This window comes from Vicugna pacos, chromosome 3, assembly GCF_048564905.1.
Source record: "Vicugna pacos chromosome 3, VicPac4, whole genome shotgun sequence".
NCBI classification, from domain to species: domain Eukaryota; kingdom Metazoa; phylum Chordata; class Mammalia; order Artiodactyla; family Camelidae; genus Vicugna; species Vicugna pacos.
Genome location: NC_132989.1, coordinates 41,296,312 through 41,318,011, shown reverse-complemented (window position 1 = coordinate 41,318,011; position 21,700 = coordinate 41,296,312). Strand labels below are relative to the sequence as shown.

General features: G+C 36.3%; 1 protein-coding gene across 1 annotated transcript; it reads right to left on the bottom strand.

Moving 5' to 3' along the window:
- Positions 1 to 9,560: 9,560 nt before the first annotated feature.
- TMED7 (transmembrane p24 trafficking protein 7) lies at positions 9,561 to 21,527 on the bottom strand. Its single transcript, XM_006203956.4, has 3 exons — positions 20,972 to 21,527; positions 15,983 to 16,228; positions 9,561 to 12,590 (listed from the first exon to the last, which is right to left on the bottom strand). The coding sequence occupies exons 1-3, from the start codon at positions 21,170 to 21,172 to the stop codon at positions 12,354 to 12,356; spliced, it is 684 nt and encodes a 227-aa protein (XP_006204018.1). The 5' UTR covers positions 21,173 to 21,527; the 3' UTR covers positions 9,561 to 12,353.
- Positions 21,528 to 21,700: the final 173 nt, after the last annotated feature.

The window sequence follows — 21,700 nt, the reverse complement described above, 5'->3', positions numbered from 1 at the left end:
TGACAAATACAATAAACATTTACTTCCCCATTCACTACCACATCACATGCATAAATGAATCCAAAGTCACTAACGCCCAGGGCAAGTTGTTTTAAATAGCTACAAATTTTGCATTGTTCTTCATAAATATTCATGTGTTGTGCTAAAAATTTTTTTAAATTGGTTACGAGTTTAATTTTTTCTCCCCAAATTACCTAGTTTGCATATCACTTATGCCACAAATATTTAGTGTCTTCTATGTGCTAGGCACCAGGGATACAGTGTGAACAAGACAGACACAGCCCCAGTCCAAATGGAGATTTTGCAGTCTACTCAAGGAGGAGACAGACAACAGTATTTACAATTTCAAATCTATTCATTGATAATGAATGAATGGAAGAAAGCCAAGTAAAGTGGGGAGAGGAGTGCTAATTAAGTCAGGAAAGAGACGGCTTCTCTGACATGTAAAATGTTTTCCCTGTAGCTTCACACCCCTGAAACCCTTAACTTTAAATGCTGTTTTCAGGGTCTCGATCCTCTGTCTTTTTTTTAGCTCACTCTCCCATTTCCCCAGATGTCTTACATATGTCCAGCAGACTCACACATCAATCAGTAAGGATATAAATGACTTAAACACGATTAATGAACTTGGCCTCACTGACATGTACAGATTATGGCACTCAATATAATTTCAGAATACACATTTCTTCACATACATGTGGAACACTGACAAAACCAGAGTATTTTTGACCATAGAGCAAGTCTCAACAAGGCAAAATCAAAACAAATTAAAAAGGTTGAAATAATACAAATATGTTCACTAACCACTAATCTGAAAAACAAAAACAAAGAGATAAACTAGAAAAGTCCCTATTTGTTTGGAAATTAAAGGACACATTTTGAAATAAGCCATTGGTCAATAAATTAACCACAACAGAAATCATAAAATATTTGATCTCCCACTTAAGATGAAACATGAGGAAACACAATAAACATCTTGAAGACATAAGATAGCATTTACCTGGTCAAATTCAGGGAGAGCTTTAGAGTTCAGGGAATAGTAGGATTACTGTTACCCTTGGGGTGGATTGCCAACCTAGAGCAATTAGTTGAGAAGTAGAGTTGTATTTTCAGCAACAAGAGTTGGAAAGGGTTGTGTTTGGTATCCACCAAAAGTGAAGAAACAACCCTTGCTCTAGACTGAAGCCCACGGGCTCTATCCTGGAGTGAGGGTACAAACTGCAGTCCAGTGGGCCATCTGGACAGGGACAAGAATCTAAAGTCAAAGTTTGAGACTGCTAATGACCTCAGGTACATGGCAGAAAGAACAAAACCTCTTAAGGAAGAGAAAATCATCCCAGATCTTAAATTATTTCCAAATTTTTTTCAGGGTTTTCAAGTTAACAAGCAATGATACTGAGATACAAGAATAACCAAGACAACATTAACTAGAAGCAACATGAAATAAAGACAGTAGAAACAGAACCAGGGCAGACGGTAGACACTGGGATTATCAGACACAAAGGATACTCCATGGAAATAAAATTCTCACTTAAAACTGCAGCAAGGAACTGGATACCATAAAAAGCAATAGAGCAGATAAGAAAAAGAATCTAACAGAAAAACAGAATTAAAAACTATAAAAACAAATTATGAACTCAATGAATGAGTCTTATGGCAAATTAAAAACAGCTGAAAAGCGGATTGTGATTTACAAGCTATTTAAGAAGAAACTATCTAGGATGATCAGAGGAAATAGATACAGAACATATAGAAGAAACATGAAGAGATGTAAGAAAGAAAACCAAGAAGTTCTAACAAATGTTTACTCGGAGCCCCAGAAGGCAAGGAGAGAGAATACTGGACAGAGGCAATATTTAAAGAGATTATAGTTGAGAACTTCCCAGAGCTGACATGTCAACTCATCCAAAATGCCTAATAAAACCCAAGCAGGAAAACACAATGAAATTCTCACTTAACACAGCATAATTAAACTGCCAAAAATCAAATACAAAGGGAAAATCTTGAAAGCAGCCAGAGAAAGGAATAAAGACTGATTAGTTTCAATGAAGCAAAAGATTGATAGCTGATTTCTTCATAGTAACAAAAGGGAAGCCAGAAGACAATGAGATAAATAAAAAACAAATATCTTCTGTATAGCACAAGGATCTATATTCAGTATCTTGTAGTAGCCTTTAATGAAAAAGAATATGAAAACAAATATATGTATGTGTATATATATGACCAGGACATCGTGCTGTACACCAGAGATTAACACATTGTAACTGACTGTACTTCAATTTAAAAAAAGAAACCATAAAACTGTATCTTCAAGAGAATTCTATGCCTAGCAAAAATCTCCTGCAGGAATAAAGCTAAAATAAAGATGTTAGGTAGTTTAGGCAGAAATGAGCACTGGGCAGGGGGAGAGGAAGGGGAAAGAAACAATCCAGAACACAAGGAACCTGAGCTGTCAATCAACCAGAATGCAGGGAACCTGAGTTGTCAATCAATCAGTCAATTAATCAATCATGAAACCAGGATATAAAAACAGGAAAAAACAAAGGAACGGCGCCATTTTTTCTCTCTTGGATTGGCCCGCTCCCAATTCTTGGGAGTGTACTATCTTTCACTATTTTTTTTATTTCACTAATAAAAATTTTGCTTATCACACTTTTTTGTCACTCATCAAGAATCTTTTTTTCTGGTGACTAAAAACTAAGGTAATTCTTACTTTCCTTTTCCCAGTAACAAAGACATTTAAAAAAAAAAGGGCAAAGTGAATTTGCAGCCAAAAATTCTAAATGTACTCTTCAGGCAGAAGGAAAATTATTATGGAAGCTCAAAGACACAGCAAGGAACAGAGAGCAAAAAGGTGGCAAATACATGGGTAAATGGAAATGAATACTGGCTATATAAAGCAACAGTAGTGACTTTTAGATACAAAATATATGACAACATATAAAGGGAGGGAGGTAAACAGAGTCATAAAGCAATTGTCAAAAAATTCCAAAGAATTTAAGTTATATAGAAAATATATTATCTGATCACAAAGCAATTATGTTAGAAATCAATAATAAAAGATAACTTCAATACATGTGTTTGGAAATTAAGAATTATAGTTCCAAATAATATCTATGGGTCAGATCAGAAGTAGTAATGAAATCAAAAAATTCTTTGAAATTGATGAGTAACTAAAATAGATATCAAGACTTGTAGAATGGGGTTCCTGGTAGGCAGAATTCTAAGATGGCCCCAAAATACCTCACTATCCCCATCCCCATACGTTTGTGTAGGCAGAACCTGTAATTGACTTCTTATCAACAGAATACGGTAAAGGTGAAAAGATTTTTAAGATGCTATTAAGGTCCTTATTCAGTTGACTCTTGAGTTTATTGAAAGGGAGATTATTCCAGGGGTGGGAAGAAGCTCTGATATAATCGGGTGAATCCTGTCAAGCCTTCCCTGAAAGAAGAGAATCAAAGCAACTTATTTTCTCCTGCTGGCCTTGAAGAACCAGTCATGATGTGAAGCGCTTATGGAGAGGAGCAGCCTCAAGTGGCTAAAGGCCTCAGTTCTACAGCTGCAAGCAGCTGAATTTTGCTAACAACCTGATGAGTTTGGAAGAGGCCCCCCAAGTTCCAGGTAAGAAGGCAGTCCAAGTGACTACTTGATTGCAGCCCTGTGAGACCCTGAACACAGGACCCAGCTAAGCTGTGCCAAGACTCTTAACCTGTAGATATCGTGAGATAATATATACGTTTTAAACTGGTACATTTGTGGTAATTTGTTACATAGCATAGAAAATTAACATTGATCTAAAGAACAGTAAGAGAGAAATCTGTAGTTTTAAATATATGTTACAACAGATCTGAGCTAAATATCCATTACAAGAATATAGAAATACCTAGAGGGTATTATGCTAAGTGAAATAAGTAAGAGAAAGAAAATACTATATGATTTCACTTATATGTGGAATCTAAAAAACAAATGAACATACATAACAAAACAGAAACAAAGTCATAGATCCAGGGAACAAACAGGTGGTTGCCAGAGGGGAAAGAGGTGGGGGATGAGTGAAATATGTGAGGGAAACTAGGAGGTACAAACTTCTGTACAAAATAAATGTCATAGGGATGAAACGTACAACATGAAGAATATAGTCTGTGTGGTGACAGATGGTATCAAGACTTACCATAGTGACCATTTTGTAATGTATGGAAACACCGAATCACTATGCTGTACACCGGGAACTAGCATAGTGCCGTAGGTCAATTCTCTTAAAAAACCAACCAACCAAACAACCGCATAGAAAAAAAGATCAGATTTGTAGTTACCAGAGGTAGGGGTGAGGAAGGGGGACCTAGATGAACGTAGTCAAAAGGTACAAATTTTCAGTTGTATAAGTACTAGGAATGTAATATACAAAATGATTAGGAGAACTGACACTGCTATATGTACACTGCTATATGTTATATATGAAAGTTGTTAAGACTGTTGTAAGAACTCGAGTTCTCATCACAAGGAAAAAATAGATAAAAGTTTTTCTTTTATTATCTATATGATGATGTATATTGACTAAAATTACTGTAGTAATCACTTCATGATGTACGTAAGTCAAATGTTCTACTGTACACCTTAAACTTACACAGTGCTATATGTCAATTATATCTCAGTAAAACTGGAAGGAAAAAATACTGACTTTCTGAAAAAAACAGTATAAGTGATGAGTCTCTGCTAAGACCGGACAAGTAAAAAAGAAGATATAAATATCTTATATAATAAATAGTATAAATTTGTAACTATAAATAACAGTATCAGGAATGAAGAGGATGACAGTACAAATCTGACATATTATTAAAAAAACGGATTGGAATAACACTGTGCTAATAAATTTGAAAATGTAGATGACATGGACAGATTCTCGGAAATATTCCATAAGAGGAAATACTCTCATTAATAATAAAAAAAATGAATCAGTATCTCACAAAGACCACACCAGATCCCAACCAAACATACTTCACCTAAGATTTGTAATAAAAGATTTAAGGAAGAAGTAATGTAAATCTTGTAGAAGCTCGTCCTGAAACTAGGGAAAGAAAGCCTCTCTCCAACTCATTTTATAAGGATGTATAATCTTGATATTGAGCAAAGATCTTGAAACAAACCAAATCTAGCCATTAAAAACAAACAAATCAGAAAAAGGTTGGTTTAACAACAGAAGATCAGTCCTCATAACTGACCACATTAAGAGAATAAAGATGGCAAAACAATTATTTTTCTCAATAAATACAGAAAAAGCTTTTGATAAACTCTGACATCACTTATGATTATTAAAAAAAAAACCTCTTGGCAAACTAAGAATAGAAGGGAAATTTCTAAATTTAATTAAAAAATCATAAACTGTTTACAGGATACCTTGAAAGCATTTCTAGAGAACAAGAACAAAACAAGAATGCCTATTATGACTTCTATTCAACATTGTACTGGAGGTCCCTGTCAATTGTAATTAGACAAGAAAAACAAAGAAAAGGTGTGAGGAACAAAAAGACAAAAGTGTCCTGACTTGCAGATGAGACAACTGTACACACAAAAAGTCCAAAGAATCTACAGATAAATTACGAGAATTGACAAGAGAATTTAGCAAAGATGCTGAATAGAAAAATCAATTTAAAAGTTGTATTTCCATGCACCAGCAACAACAAAAAAATTAAATAGCATCAAAAAATATAAAGAAAACAAGATTAACATAACAAAAACATATGGAATACTTCTATGAATAAAATTATAAAACTTTATCAAAAGATCTAAGGAAGGCCCTAGCAATGAAAAAGATAGGTTCATTCAATGGAAATTGCAATATTATAAAAGAAGAAAGTCTTGACACATTAAATACTACTCCAGTCAAAATCCTAGCAGATTTATTTTGTCTTGTTGAAACTTGTACTAAATCTAAACTTTATATAAAATGCAAGGGACAGATGGCAGACAAAATCTTGAAGAACAAATTATAAACATCTGTTTTACTAAATATCAATAATTTTTAAAGCTTTAGTAATTAAGATAGTTTGTTACTGGTGTATAAACAAACTGATCAATGGAATAGAACAGAAATAAGACTCAGGTAAATATGGGCATTTAATAGATCACAGAATTGGCATGGCAAATCAAAAGAGAAAGAAATGTGTTCAAGAAAAAAAAACAAAAAACAAAAAACCTGGTTACCTACCTTATCCCATACATAGAACTCAATTCAAGTAGAAAATAAAATTATACATATTTTTGAACATGGTACAGGAGAAGATATTTATGATCTCAGGATAGAGAGGTATTTCTCAAATAAGACATAAAAATGCCAACAATATGGGAAAAGACTGATATACTTCACTAGGGGCAGAAAACAAACAGAAACTGTGAGAAGATATCCAAACACTTAAAACCAAAGGATCAGTCTTCTGAATATGTGAAGGAATCCTGTTAACCAAAACATCCAATTTCTTAAAATGGGAAAAACATCTGAACAGGGACTTCACAAAGAGGAAATCCAAGTGGTAATTAAACCTGTGAGAAAAAACAATTAACTTCATAGAAATTCAAATTAAGCAACAATGAGGTATAATACCCATTTCTTTAAAAAATATACACATATATCTATGAAAATAACTGAGATATATCAAAATGGATAATGGAATTACAGGTGGATTTTATTCTCTGAATCATTATTTCTGAAATTCTTAAGTGCTGCCTTTACAACATTATAAACCCAGGAGATTTTCAAAAGTTTTAAAGTCTCACAACATCAAATATGGAACTTTCTATTGCTACTGGTGAAAGCACTGATTCAGACAATTGCTTTAGGAAAGCTAGGTGCACCTAGTAAAGATGAAAACACACATACTCTGTAAGCCAACAATTCCACTCCTAGATGTATTCTCAAGGGATGATACACATGTGTAACAGAACATAATATACAGAAATATTCATAGTGGCTTTGTTTGTAACAGCAAAACTCCATCACAGTAGAGCAGACACATAACTCTGATGTATTTATATGATGGACTACCACACGGTAATGAAAATTACAGCCAGATGCATCAACACGGATGATGTAGCAAAACAAAGTCACGAAAGAAGACATGTAACATCTAATTTATTAAACAGAATTTAATACTCCATTAAACTTTATTTATTAAAGTTTACTTTTGCCTGATTTTTTTAGACATTTTTCAGGAAAGGAGACATCAGTACCATTCAGAGTGTGGTCCAGTGACCATACTGAACTGTTTTTGGCTGATGAAGAGAGAAGCACTTAAAGTGAGAGGAAGCATGCAGAGAAAGTAAGCATTTAGAAAGGCTGGTAGCAATTCAGTATTACCAAAGCATTCAAGCATGATTTTGTATTTATACGTTTGTATTGTGAGTTTGTGATAACTTGGAAATTTTTTCAAAAGTAGTTTGAGAAGAACTAGCATACATAACTGGTAAAAAGAAAAAGAAAACAATATTTTCATTACAAGAAAAACATTAGTTATCTCTAGGGAGGAAATTCAGGAATGTGATCTGGAAAAGATACATAGGATCTTTTTATGGTGCTGGCAATATTGCATTTCTTAACCTGAGCATTAATTATTATGAGTATGTGCTTTATAATTTTCTTTTTAAATTGTACGTGTTTAATACCCTCTTCTATATTATGACAAATTTCACAATTTCTAAAAGTTTAAAAATTTGTTATAGACAATACCAATTCTTTAAAAATATACATCTCTATCTATAAAAAAATACCTGAAATACATCAAAATGGATAGTGGCTTACGGGTAGATTTTACTCTTTGAACCATTACTTCTCAAATTCTCGTGTTGCCTTTTCTTTTTAAGGTAGTGGTAGTCACTAGTAATCACCAGCACTAAAAACAAATCAAGCCAGACCAGTGTTACCTCTAATAAATGTTGACTTCAGCAAGGATTGTAATCATTCCTAATGATGCTACCTTGTGGATAAAATGGAGAAAGCAGACTGAAAAACAGCATACTTGGTGGATAACATCCCCATATTTTCCTCCACAATTTGGAAGCAACTGAGATAGAGAAGTTATTCAGCAGATCAAACAGCACCTTTACTAGTAACAGTTAAAGAATGGTTTTTGATCTGTAACAAAAAATTCACGTCCACATCCCTGAATCAGATTAATCCACTCAACCGCTGGCCTAACTAGACAAAATGCACCCCTCCCCACCCAGGAGATGACAAAGAAAACTCCTTGACGAGTAAGTCTTTTGATCTACATACGTCTTTCCTCCTCTAGAACTCGGTCTTGGAAACTTCAAGTCCATTCTGCTTCATTACTTACTTAACATTAGTTGCATTTATAGCCATCCTACAACTACTATGTTCCTGGAGGTCAGATTATCTTATTAATTTTTGAAACTTCTGGCAGGCTATTATGTACACGATAGACTTTCATATTCGTGCTACATATCATTTAAGAGCCATATAGAGGCTACAGTAAGAACTTGAGGAACTAAAGAAAGATCAAGAGACTAAAACTGGGCTGATGATAAAAAATATAGCTATTATTTATTAAGGGCTTATATATGATAGGCACTAACCCTAAGTGTTTATAAACATCTCATTATATTCTCATTATAGTAGGTATTACCTTAGTAATAAGTGAAGCAGAAATGTACAGAGTTAATAAAATCATTTGTGGGAGGTCACACTACCATGATCTGAACTTGGCTGATTCCAAAACCAAACACTGAACAGCTATTGAGCTATACTGAAATCAAGATTGCTAACCCTTCAGAGACCTATCCTTAATTAATGTTTGTAAGGTAGTATTGCATAGTGGTTGAGAAAGAGGGATCTGGAGCCAGACTGGCATGGTTCATGTTCACACTTTGCTAATTACTAATTGTGATATAGGCAGGATTCTTAACAACCTCTCTACACCTCCGTTTTCTCATCTGTAAGATGGGAATAATATCCTTAGTTCATATACATCTATCAAAACTCATCAAACTGTAGATCTAAAATATGTGTAGTTTACTGCACAGGAACCATAACCACAATAAAGATCTTAAGAATATATATCCTTAGTTCATAGGATTACTGCAAAGCTGAAACGTGACAATACAAATAAAATACTAGGCACAGCACCTAGCACGAGGAAAGCATTCAATAAATGTTAACCTATATTACTGTTATTTCTTTGCTGCTTTTGTAGGGTTGTGTATAGGAACCAGAATGCCCCGAATAACATCTTATAAAGGGGGAAAAACTGAGAAAACTTGGCATTATACAATCTAAGGTTCATTTACCTAAAAATTCAGAGCTTTTTAGGGAACTGAAGGCTTAACTCACATTCACCCAAACTTTCAGTAAGAAATCCAAAAAGAAGGTTAGAAGTGAGGTGGTTTAGAGGTTGTTACTTCTGTTCTTTAACTTTCTTGGTCAGTCCCTAAGATGTTTCAACGAAATATCAAATAAATTATCACTCTTTTGCTACAAAACTGTACTCCCAGCTGCAAGTCGATAAGGAGCTTTAAAAAAATTTAAATCCTGACAGAAACAAGTGAGGTCAGTTCGTTGAAAGATTTTTTTATTCTACAAGAATTGATTGGTGCAATCCTGCAGAACCAACATGTTTAGAGAAATTTCTTTTTCTTTTCAAAAGTAAATGAAAAGCCCCTTTGAATTATTTATATACCAATTTGTTTAATTTCTGAAAACAATAGTCATAGGGTCTGCTATGTCATATTTAACCATAAACGTTACACATTTACAAACTGAAGCAAAAGTGGATAGTACAGAGATTTAAATGAAATCTTTCAAAGAATAAAACTGCTTTTCAGTTCACTGTTTTCAAAGTTGATTATCATCAAGCCAGGATGAAAGTTGTGAACCCCAAACTATTTGTTTAATAAAAAAAGAATGTTTAGATTATTAGCAAAGTAATATCTTAAAATGTATCTTCACACAGTTGAAATTTTAGTACAAACTTGTATATCAAGTCCCTTTCCATTATCTGTTCTACTTTAAAAATATATACAGTTAATGATGTTTAAATATGTATTCTGAGCCATACGTCCAAACATAAATACTTGGGAAATTTCAAACTGTTGCAACAAGTTATGAAAGGCTTAAAGAAAAGAGATGAGCTACAAACTATATGGTAGAAGGAAGAAAATAAAGTTCTTACTTAATATTCATGTCTGGATAGATATGTATTTTCTAACTTTTATATACATATCTAGTTTAGTATAGACAGCCATCAAACTTTAACCAGCTACAAACAGACTAAACTAAGCTGGTATTATTTTCTATAACAGGTAACAGTGGTGATTTCAAAACTTTTAATACATCTCAATAGTTTCACCACAACTTATTTGTGGTAATAGTCTAACATCATGAAGTTTTGATAGGCACAGATTAAATAACTGCATTATCTATGCCAAACTCGGCACACTGATGATACCTGACTTCACTTAATTACGGTGTAACTATCTGAACACAACAGAGCATAAAGGCAACCAGTAAAGGACATTTAACATACACCCAGGCTTATCAATCACTCTAACATTAGCGTTTAAGATTTGCAAATCTAAACACAGAGGGACACTTATAAAACTGCAGGACAACTCCTATACAAGAACCCCAACAGATAAATCTGCAAAATCTTAAACTTCAGTTCTTAATCCAGTGACAAATATTTTTGAAGGAGTAGCTATTTGGTCTTCAAAAACTTTAGAATTAAAGGGTTGAAAATATGTTCATCCCTTGCTACACTGTAGCACCTGAAATTAGTAAGCAGGACTACCTGAATTCATTTTGCTCTTATATATGCATTTTAAGATAGCTTGGAAGTAAGAGCTAACTTCTAGTCAGTGATGCTAAGCAACTAGAACTGCTATCCAATCAGTATTCCATGGTACCACATATCAAAGTCCTAACAACATGAGTCTTGCCCAGCACTCATCACTTTTAGGTGGGGGAGAGAAGCATGGCAAAAAGCGTTGCATTTTTTTTTTAACAGCATAAAAGCTTTAAACACATATAATTTTGTATCATCTTGTATTCTATTCTAGAATATATGGAATTCTATTCTAGAATAAAATCTTACTTCAATCAGCTCAATCTATACAAGTTATAGAATACAAATATAGTCTAAACCCTACGGTGTACAGAAAATGCACTATTTAATACTCACTAAATGCAGTACAATCAATGAAGATTATCAAATAAGAAACACACACACAACACTCTAATTCTTTAAATCACCTTAGGTCTGCTAACCAGAGATTGTACAAATTACATGTGCAAGACAAAAAAAAAAACAAAAAAAGAAAAAATAAAAAAAGAAGAAACCAAAGAAACTAACTTCTCAGTGCATCACACCCATCAGGATAAAATGTATGGCACTTTTACAGTACTATATTACAACTGTCAATTTAAGATGTGAAAAACTCAAAGATGGTAAAGCCACATAAGAGCAAGAACTAGCCAATCCAAATGTTTAAAACGAAACAGATCACCTTTTTTTTTGTAAAAGCACTAAAAATGTGTTATGTGCCAATAACTCAGTAAAAGTTTTCTCATTTCACTTGTCCCCCACTTAGTGTCTTAAATTATTCTCCGTTTATTTTTACCTGTTACAACAGTCTGATTTTTAAGGCCTATATAAGCTCTATTATGTTACTGAAACATACTACATTCTATGTGGTAAGAGTATCTTTATGAAAAAAGTAACATATCTGGTTATAGATCATAGAATAAACCCAAACAACAAAAATGACACTTTCTAAGCAAAAGAAATAAATTAAACCATGATGGATCAATTTAAAATTATATCAATATTAACTAACATTTCTATGGCAATTTTTTTCCCCACAAAATTAAACAGTGCAGAATAGGGCTTGGGCTACAGTTAATCATAATTCGTTTTCTTAACAACAAAACTTTATTTGCTATAAACAACTAAAAGGCAATTTTCTTCCTCCACAACACAGGTAGACATTAAATCAAAGGTTTTTAAAATATCCACTACCTACAAGAAAAGTACTTTTAAATGGCTAAAAGGAATCAAAATACCAAAGTTTAGTGTGCGAAGAGTAGATATAAACAACCAAGGAAAGAGTAGATCATTAGGTTGAATATTTATGAAGAGCCCAAAGTAAGTTCCAAAGTGTTTCTACCTTTACAAATAAAAAAGGTGTCCTTTCCACAGCTTGGGGATATGCATTGTACATCCACCCCAACAAGTGTATGAGTAAGGTTTTAAAAATGTTGCCAATATTAAGTCCTTCGGTACCTAAAATTAATTAGAGGACAGCAATATTACAGCGGCAATGGTGCATCAATTCTCAAAACGTAGTTATGATCCAACACGAGTTGTTGTGGTTCTTTTATCTGAGAAAAAGCTTTTCAGAAGAAATACCTGCCCTATGCTAACCACCAGAAGAATGATGGCTTCTCCTACTGACCAATAGGCCACTCTTGTATTTAGATCCTCCGCTCGGCTTCGGCCTTGAGCTTCTCTCAAACGGAAATGAGTCTGATAGTCGATGACAGATTTCAGAGCTTCGTGAATTGAAACACAGGCAGACTCCATCTGAAAGGAAATATTTTCGGTTAGTATGTTAATACTTTCTGTCCAATCCATCCAGCACATTCATCTTTTCTTTCAATCTGATCTCAATTCCTCATCTGACTAATGTTCTCTATTAAAATGGCATTCATTCATTCACCCATTAATGTCAGTGGTCCTGGCAAAGCAGCCCTTCTACTCATTCCCACTAGGACAACTGGGAAGGCTGGACATCCCACGAAGCAGCTGCTTGCTCCAAACTGGAATATCTCAGCTGTGGCACCTGAAAGCTGGTAAATGGAACACAGAGCTAACAGCAGAAGAGAAACTAACCAGTTATGGTTGGCAGCTACAGAATTTCAAGGCCAGGTTTCTCAAAGAGGAAGAATTAGGAGGAAGAGCACAGCAGGTCAGTAAATTTGACCAATACCAAGAATATGAATCAAAGTCCAAATATACAAAAATTAACCAAATATGGCATAAAAAAATCGAGTCAGTCAAAATTACAACTGTTTTAAAAACAGTTGAATATTAAAGTGATAGGACAGAGTAGGACTTTTTTTTTTCACATTTACCACTTCTCCCTCATGTCTGTCAACTACACCAATATATAAGTTCTCTATGGGACGTAAGTTTCATTTTCACTGTGTAATGTGTTTGTGAGCCTTCATCAAATGACACCTGATCTTTTTATACATTACACTATCTGCTTTGAGAAGGGTTAAGAGTGTAATTTTTTGTTGTAGACCAGAGTTTAATACCCTTCTGCTGCTAAAAACCTAATCCTGGTGATGAAACACATGCTGTATTATATTATACTTATTTTACATCACAAAGCACATATTAAAAATTTTTTATGAGTTTGTTGTAATTTTAATTAAGGAATACAGACATCAGAAAATAATTTAAGCACTTAATAAAGTTCTACCAAAATAAGTATGAAAGGAGTAGTTATAAAAATATTTCTTTAAAGTGCTTTTAAAAAGCATGAGCAATTATAAGGTCTACAAATTGAATTTACCTATTAGAATACGCAAACACTTTTGCTTCTTGTTTTGTTTGGCCCCTAGGAATGAAAAACTGGCAAAACTGTGCTAAAATGAATGGTGTCTATGTTTTAATAAGAGGTAGAGAGATGCTTCTAGCATTTCTGTGCATTCTATATATTTTCAAAATGGGATGTGGTCTAAGAATTGTTCCCCTGAAATGTATGCATAAAAACAAGGATTTGATACAAATTCAGGACATTTAAGGAATTCCTGAAGCCTGACAACAGGGCATGGGTTACAATGTACTGCTGAATCACAGAAATTAAAAAACTACTTCCATGGATTCATACAATTTTTGAGAAGGTGTTGTTATCCTTTTTTAAAAAATTCTACTTCTAAAGTAGAAATTTCATACATATTCAAAGGTATAGAGAACAATACAATGAATTGCCATGTAATAATTATTAAACATAGCTATCTTGTTTCGTCTGTACTCATCTAACTTCCTCCCCACTCCAATTACTTTAAAGCAAAGCTCATATTTTCTCATTTCAGTTATACTTTTGTACATTTCTGAAATGTAACACTTTAAAAAATATACCTCTAATAGTATTGTAACACAAAGTAATTAATAGTTCCTTAAAAGTTATCAAATATACAGTTAGTGTTCAAATTTCCCCCAAATGTCTCAAAAGTTGTTTCCAAATCAGAATCCAAACAAGGTCACAATCATTTAGCTGGTATGCTTTTAAAGTCTTCTTTAATCTTAAGGTTCTCTTCCTTCTTTTTCTCCTTCCCATTTATTTGTTGAAGAAACTGAATCCTCTATCCTACAGCACTTCCCACTTTCTAGATTTTGCTAAATTTTATTCCCATGCTGCACCTTTTATCCTCTGTATTTCTTATAAACTAATGGTTGGAGCCAGAGACTTGATAAGATTCAGGCATAGTGTCTGGGTGGGAACACCTTACAGACAATGTTATGTTCTTATTGCATATTATCAGAAGACATATAATATCTAGTTATGTCTCCATTTGTGAATGATTATTAGAGTTAGGTGATTTCAGATTCATCTGTTACAAAGTTCCCCATCAGCCTTTCACCTAATGATTTTGCAGTGACTGGTGATCACTGCCTACTCTAGATTCATCATTTTATTGATTAATGGTCCCAAAATGGTGATTTAATGAAACTCTATCATTTATTCTACATGTACTAGCTGGTAATTATTTCAGTTCTGAAGTATGAACAGCTGCTTTATAAGTATCCCTATTGTAAGAGAGATTTACTAGCTTTTTGAAAATAGAAAAACAGAACTAAGAAAAGATTAAAAATGTGATACAAATATAGGAGGCTAAGTGGTCCTAAATGCTTTGCTACCACTCATTTCTTACATTTATCTACTTAGGTTTTTAAAGCAAGCTATCTCATTACACAAATTAAAATGTATGAAGGTTAAGTAATAATTTATAAACAATAGCCTCAAAGAAAAATCTTTTTACAAAGCACAGTGCCATTCACACAGGATGCTACAGTAAAGAGAACGTGTCTAAAACTAAGAGCATTTGAATACATCTTAATGCTTACAATAGGTTTATGAATTAAGGCTCTTACACATTCTTAAAAATGTGTAAAAAAAATGTAAATGTTACACATTCTTAAAAATGCCTCTATCACCAAAATGCCTTTATCAGCCAAAATGCCTCTATCAGCCTCTATGACTTTGGCCAAGAGACTAACTGGAACCTGGGAACAATATGTGTCAATTTAAGGTTTTAACAGTTGGTGGTAAATAATTCCTTTGGATAGTGAATTATCTTTTAGATATACTCTTAAGCTCACACTGTATTTGAACTAGAAAACAGCCCTTCTTAACACCTGAGCAGTATTTGTTCAATGACTTTAAATTTCTTTAGCTCTTTCCCTCATTAAGCTCTTCTTCAAAATAAAACCCAATTTAGCTTCCTTAACTATCTTTGTTACTTGACTTACTATAACTCTTGAATATTTTACCTTCAGTTACACAAAAGTTATTGTAATAGCAGTATGAGTAACACTAAATACTGGTATAAAAGTAAATATATTCATTAAGGCATCATTTTGCTAATTTATGATAGCAATGTTCCTCCATGAATTATAGAAAATGCTTCAAAATGCTGGAGTACTGTCTAGCCTTTTAAATTTCCTTTGGTACTGATGTTTTGATGTTTATTTTCTTCATATTTAAAAGTTCAAAAATTCCTTAACAAAGGTCCTGTTCAAAAAAGCCTGAAGTTCTCTGTGAAATGCCTATCTACTATAAGAGTTAAGACAGGTCTTAGAGATTATGTTAAAATTCCATGATTCATCAGTGGTTAATGCATGTTAAATTATGCTTTTTTTCCCCCTTTGGACATATAAACATTATATTGCTGACTTGTTATTACCTGGGTAAGAGCACTGACTCGGTTCTCACTAGGAAACAAAGGTGGGTCTTCTCCAACTTGAAGATCAAAATACACGGTTTTATGTGTGAAAGTAGAAAATTCATTGCTGAAGCAAAATTTGTATGTCCCATTTTTGGAGGCTGTGAAGGTAAAACTATCATACTGTTTCTTCATCTCTTTGTATAACACATTACCATCAGGATCTTCTACTCGACAATCTACATCATAGTGACCACCAGTAATCACCTACAAAAGAGAAAAAAAAAATGGAAAGATCACTGTAACTAACAAGTTTGAGAAATTAACCCGGTTTCATGCTAAAATGGCTGTTAAGATTTTTGTTGTCGTTTTTTGTTTTTTTACCATCACAGGCAATTTTACATTTTTGGATTTCTACCAGTGGATGGAACTTGAGAGGCAAATTTCAGTTCAACTAAAGCTTTACATAAACTGAACAAATTCCCTCCTGACGGGAAAGAGGGTTCTGACCAACTAGTCAGACAACTGTTCTAGTTAATGCAGGTCTCTTATATCACTTAATTCTCCCAACAATCCTATAAGAGAGTTTTTTTTCCCCTCTTTTTGACAAACTGAGAAATTTAGGAAAGATAAGTAATCCACCCAAGATTTACTCATCTAGTAAGAGGCAGAGGCAGAAGCTCAATGCCATAGTCAACTTTGACTCTTAAGCTTACTACCACATATTTTCCTTCCCCAAACTTTCTCACCTAGTTTCCTATTACCATCATCCAAGCACACACAGATAGTACAGTGAAGCAGTAAAGTAGGTCAGTCGTTAGCCTAACATCCCATGCATACTTGTATTATAGAGCTTAAACTCATTTTACTGCCCAATTACAACTAGGCTGTGTTCTTAAGTTCTTTTATAGGTCACTTATATGGAATTTGATACATACTTTGTTTTGAGTTACATTATGAACAGAATAGACATGTGGGCTATTCTAAGAATGTATCATCATTTACAAACTTGTTTCCAAACAATTAAGCTATATTGTTTAAACACTTGTGATTAAATCAAAACCAAAGCAGAATAGCACAAAAACAAACAAATCTGCTCATTTGAAAGCCAGTATTTAAGGGCAAGCATATGAAAGGAAAGCCAGGAGTAGGTGAAAGCTTCTGAAGAGGATTCTGGAGCTATTTTCAAGGGTTTATGCTTAATCTGTTACAATTTGGGCCATTTGGCTTATACAAATAAACAGAGGAGGGAGAGGTTTTTTTCCTGAGGTAACTGGACAGGCGTAAGAAAGGAGAGGGGAAAAGGATTAAAGAGGAGAAAGGACTCCTTATGTGAGAAAAACTGGGAAGAAAGAGGGAGAGGAGACAGAAGAAACATAGGTGGCATGTATCAACCTGAGAAAGTTTAATGAGAAAGAGACATTGGATTTGAGGGTTCCAACCACCATGAGATGCATTTTCAAGCTTCTGTTTTCAAGCTTGAATCCTCTGGGTTAGCGTAATATTGACATTCTAGACTTGTAGAACAGAGAGATCAAACTTTGGACTTCAAATTAGATTAGCTACTTACGTGTCCTTCTGTCACTGAAGAGTAACTGAACTATGTTACAAGATCATTTTGACAACTAAATGAAGTGTAACTATGCACTTAGGGAACTGTAAAATAGCCAAATGTTAATATACAGATAAAACGTTTGACATAAAAACGGTGTCTTAGCAATTGGGCATTTACCCCTCCCCACCAAAAGTCAACAACCTCTCCTCTAGGTGAAATAATGACTTCATTTTATATACCCAATTATTCATACTTCACCACTGTACTCTAAATAATCAAAATGTACATACAAACTAAAAAGGACCAGGACTGATCACCACGCCACTTTTCTTCTATAAAACTTTAAAATAAGTAATCAGATAAAGGCAACCCCTTACAACCTGTCCAGTCCTGTAAGAGAAAAACTGAGGATCATCTCAAATTATGTGTTCCTACCTGTCCACTAGTCACAGGTATCACTTGATATTACTGCCTCTCTCAGATTCACCCCACCTCTTCCATTCCCAACCCACAGTCCAGACAGGACTACTGCCACAACTCCCTAAAAGGTCTTCCCATCACCCAGTCTCTCCTCCCACTAATCCAGGGTTTTAAACTCAGTTCGATAATTAGGGGCTGGATAATTTGGTGTAGGGGCTGTGCTGTCCTGTGCCTTGTGGCACATTTAGCAGCCACCTGCTGACAGCAGCACCTCCCTCCCTACATGTCTACTGAGGAGGCAACTTCCCATCCTTCCCCATCCCCCACTGAACCTTCATTTAAAACCTTTTGATAATTCCTGTGGCCTCCAGAAAAATCCAGACCTGTTATCAACCTTCTCAAGGTAGCCTCAGCACCTCTTTTACATCCGTTCTCACTCTATGTTCCCAAGATACCAGAATGCCAGAAATTCTCTGAGTAAGTCTCTGCCCTACATCCGAACTAACTGTGACAAGTTACACAGGGTTTGTTTGCTAAAGAAACACAAGACTCAAAACAACAAGTTACAAATCTATAGTTTATTATAGGAAGACAATACAATATAAAACATCATAGCCAAAAGCTGTCTCACAGCAGGAAGTCAGGAGACGTCAGGTGTGGTCTCCTTTGTCCTCCCTCTGTGAGGGATGTGGCCAGAAATACACCCTCTCAGATCAGGAACTACCCAAGCGTGCAAGGAATACCTTGGAACCAGGAAGCCCAAAATAGTGTCTTGGCTGGGTTTTTCCTATTCCGCTGGTCACATAAGCATATTTCTACTGTGTAACCAGTCTCGATGGGAGAGTCTCTCGGGGTTCTCACTGAGAACAGGTACAAATGATCAATCTCCGTTATCAATGAACGATGCTGAAAAACTGGTACAAACTACCCCTAAAGCCCTCAGACCCACAGCTACAAAGCAACACCATTACTCAGTGTATTTCAGTGCCAACTCAGGCTACTTTTCAGGCCTACTGGAATAAAGTCTCACAAACATAACACATCTGCCAAGGAAGTTCCTCCCCCTCTACCACTTTGAAGAGTAACTCCTATCTATCCTTCTAGACTCAGCTCACACACCAGCCCCTCAGCTAAATTAAATTCCCCCTGATGATCCTCCATCTTCAGTCAGCGCTATATCTACTGAGTACTTTTATTATTGCATTGAACATCACATTACATGACTGTGTGTCCATGTAAGCCCCCTGAGGTCAAGTTCTGCCACATTTGTCTTTAGGTGGTAGTATAACAAAGTAATTAAGAACCTGGAACTGCATACTGATTTTGCTTCCTGCTAAGTTTTGTGACTTGTGTCTTAACTTATTGAAGCCTCAGTTTCTTCATCAGTTAAAAAAGGAATAAAAACTATACCCATCTCACGTTGAGTTGTCCTGAGTTGTCCTGTTACTTAATAACACTCGAAATGCTTGGTATACTGTCTGCCACATAATAGATGCTAATTTTTTAGCCCTCAACAGTAGTAGGATAGTACTCTCAGCACCACGCCCAGCATCTGCACATATAAGAAGTTAAGAATTGTTAAATTCAAATAAATAAAAATTTCACTGACACTTAATTCCTGCTATCACCTTTTCTGTCTCCTGGTCCTAACCCATGAAGTTAAGCCACCTAAGGGTCATCCTTGGCCTCCTCTCCCTCATTCACTACACCAAGTCCTGTTGATGGTACAGATTACATACCTCCCATCCTTTCACTTTTCTCCTTCCCCACTGCTACCACCCTAGCCTCAGCCTGGACCAATACAACGGCCTCCTAATCAGTCTTCTGTATCTATTCTGCAACTCTCTGTAGTATCTTCCCTACCTGCATAGCTAATATTCATCCATACAGCCACCAAGAATATTTAGGTCTTGTCACTGCACTGCCTACAACACCCTGATGGCTTCTCATAGTCTCAGGAAAAACTAAAGTCCTTAAATCGGACAGTGGGGCACTACACGGTCTGGCCCCTGCTGACCTCCCTTCTTCAGTCTTTTTATTTCCAACTATATTGGACCTGTCTATGGTCTTCAAATTCCCAGTCACCGTTACCACAGTGACCCTGCAAAGGCTATTCCCTTTTCCCCCTTATCCAACTATTTACAACTCACCCTTCACAGTTCAGCTTCAAATTACTTCCTAAAGGAAGCCTTCACAGATTCCAATGACGAGACCATTTATGACCTAGTCTCTGCTCTTAAAGCACAATTTTGATGAATGAGCAGGTACTAATTAAGAAAAGAAGGGTAGGATGGGTAGGGAATCAAGAATGATTAACAGTGACCCTATCTGTTTTGGTCACTTCTGTGTCACCAGCAACTCGTACTGAAAAGCTGTTCAAATATATTAAATAAGTCTACCAACAAAAAAAGAAACACAGTAAAGATTGTTTTAACCAATTTAAGAAATTGCATTCTCTTTAATAAACATTTTTATATAATCCTCAAGATGAGAAGGGGCCTCTTATTTATCACAGCAATTCCTTCCACAGCACTCTTAGCAGATGGTCATCTAGTCCGGAATGGAGCTCTTCCAATGATAAGGAATTAACCAATAGTCCTAATATCGATGGAAAACCTGAAAAGCAATGGCGTTAGATACTGGCAGCACTTCAAATCTGATTGAAGAGGAGGTGTAGATTAGAGAGTGGGAGTCTGACGTTGGGCATGATAGAACGCAAGTAACTTTTTTTTTTAAAGGAGACTCTTCTAAGGAAGAAAGTTCAAAAGGCCTTAAACTAAAGGAAATGGAAGGAAAAGTCACAGTCACAGGAAGCATTTCTGGAATTCACATATCCTAATATCTGGTCTTAAATGTCTCTTGCTTGCGCAAAGTTTCGGAGAGGAAAGCCAAATGCCCCGCATCAGCTACCTAGAGGTGTTTCTTAAACTAGGTAAAGAATAAACACACACAGACAGGAGGGGGGCACCTAGTACGCTGCGGACCCGACCCTGGAACCGCGAGCTGGGGCCCGGGCCTGCCTGAGCCCGTAGTACCTGGAACTCGAGGGTGCACTTGGTGCCCTGCGTGATGTCCTCGTAGAAACACTGCTTGGCATTGTCGGGGAGCTCGAAGGTGATCTCAGAGGCGCCACCGGGCCCTGGCACCAGCAACAGCAGCAGCAGCAGCGCGAGCAGCCTGCAGCCCCAACGGCCCGCGGCGGCCGCCCAGCGCTGCGCGGACCCCGGCCGGGGCATCCCGAGGCGGCGGCCTCAACGGAGCTGCGGGGAGACGCGGGGTCAGGTCTGCACGGGCTCACTGCGCACGGCAGGCCTCGGCCCGAGCCGCACCGCGAAGACGCACCGCAGAGTTGCTCGGAGCCTCGGAGAGATTTGGGATGAGGAGCGAGTCGCTCGGTGCGGGGAAGGGGTGCTGAAGGGCTGGGGCCTAGAGCCGAGAACGACCCGGGAAGCAGAGACAGAGCCGGTAGAGAACAAGCGGAAAAGGCCTGAGATGGCCGGAAGTCGGGACAAGCGCTGGCGGGGCGGGGCCTGAGGCACCTGCTCCAGCGACCCGGATGTGCTCTCGCCAGGCCGCGGGGAGAGGCGCTGGAGTGTGTACGTGGAAGCTCTCAAGGAGTCTGCTCTACCTCTGCCGCCGCCTGGGCCGAGGGGCGGGGCCAGCTTGGGGGACGTGGCGGGGCGGGGCCAGGAGAAGGGGTGTGGCTAGCGGGTTCCTCTGCCTGGCTGGCAGCGGGTGTAGGAGCTGCCAGCCCCGGGATATTT

What these genes read in the sequence shown, in the direction of transcription:
- TMED7 (XM_006203956.4), bottom strand. Translation starts at nt 21,172, where the DNA reads ATGCCCCGGCCGGGGTCCGCGCAGCGCTGGGCGGCCGCCGCGGGCCGT. An exon ending in AGTGCACCCTCGAGTTCCAG is followed by an intron (nt 16,229 to 20,971) that starts GTACTACGGGCT and finishes TCTCTTTTGTAG; the next exon opens with GTGATTACTGGTGGTCACTA. An exon ending in GAGTCAGTGCTCTTACCCAG is followed by an intron (nt 12,591 to 15,982) that starts GTAATAACAAGT and finishes ATTTCCTTTCAG; the next exon opens with ATGGAGTCTGCCTGTGTTTC.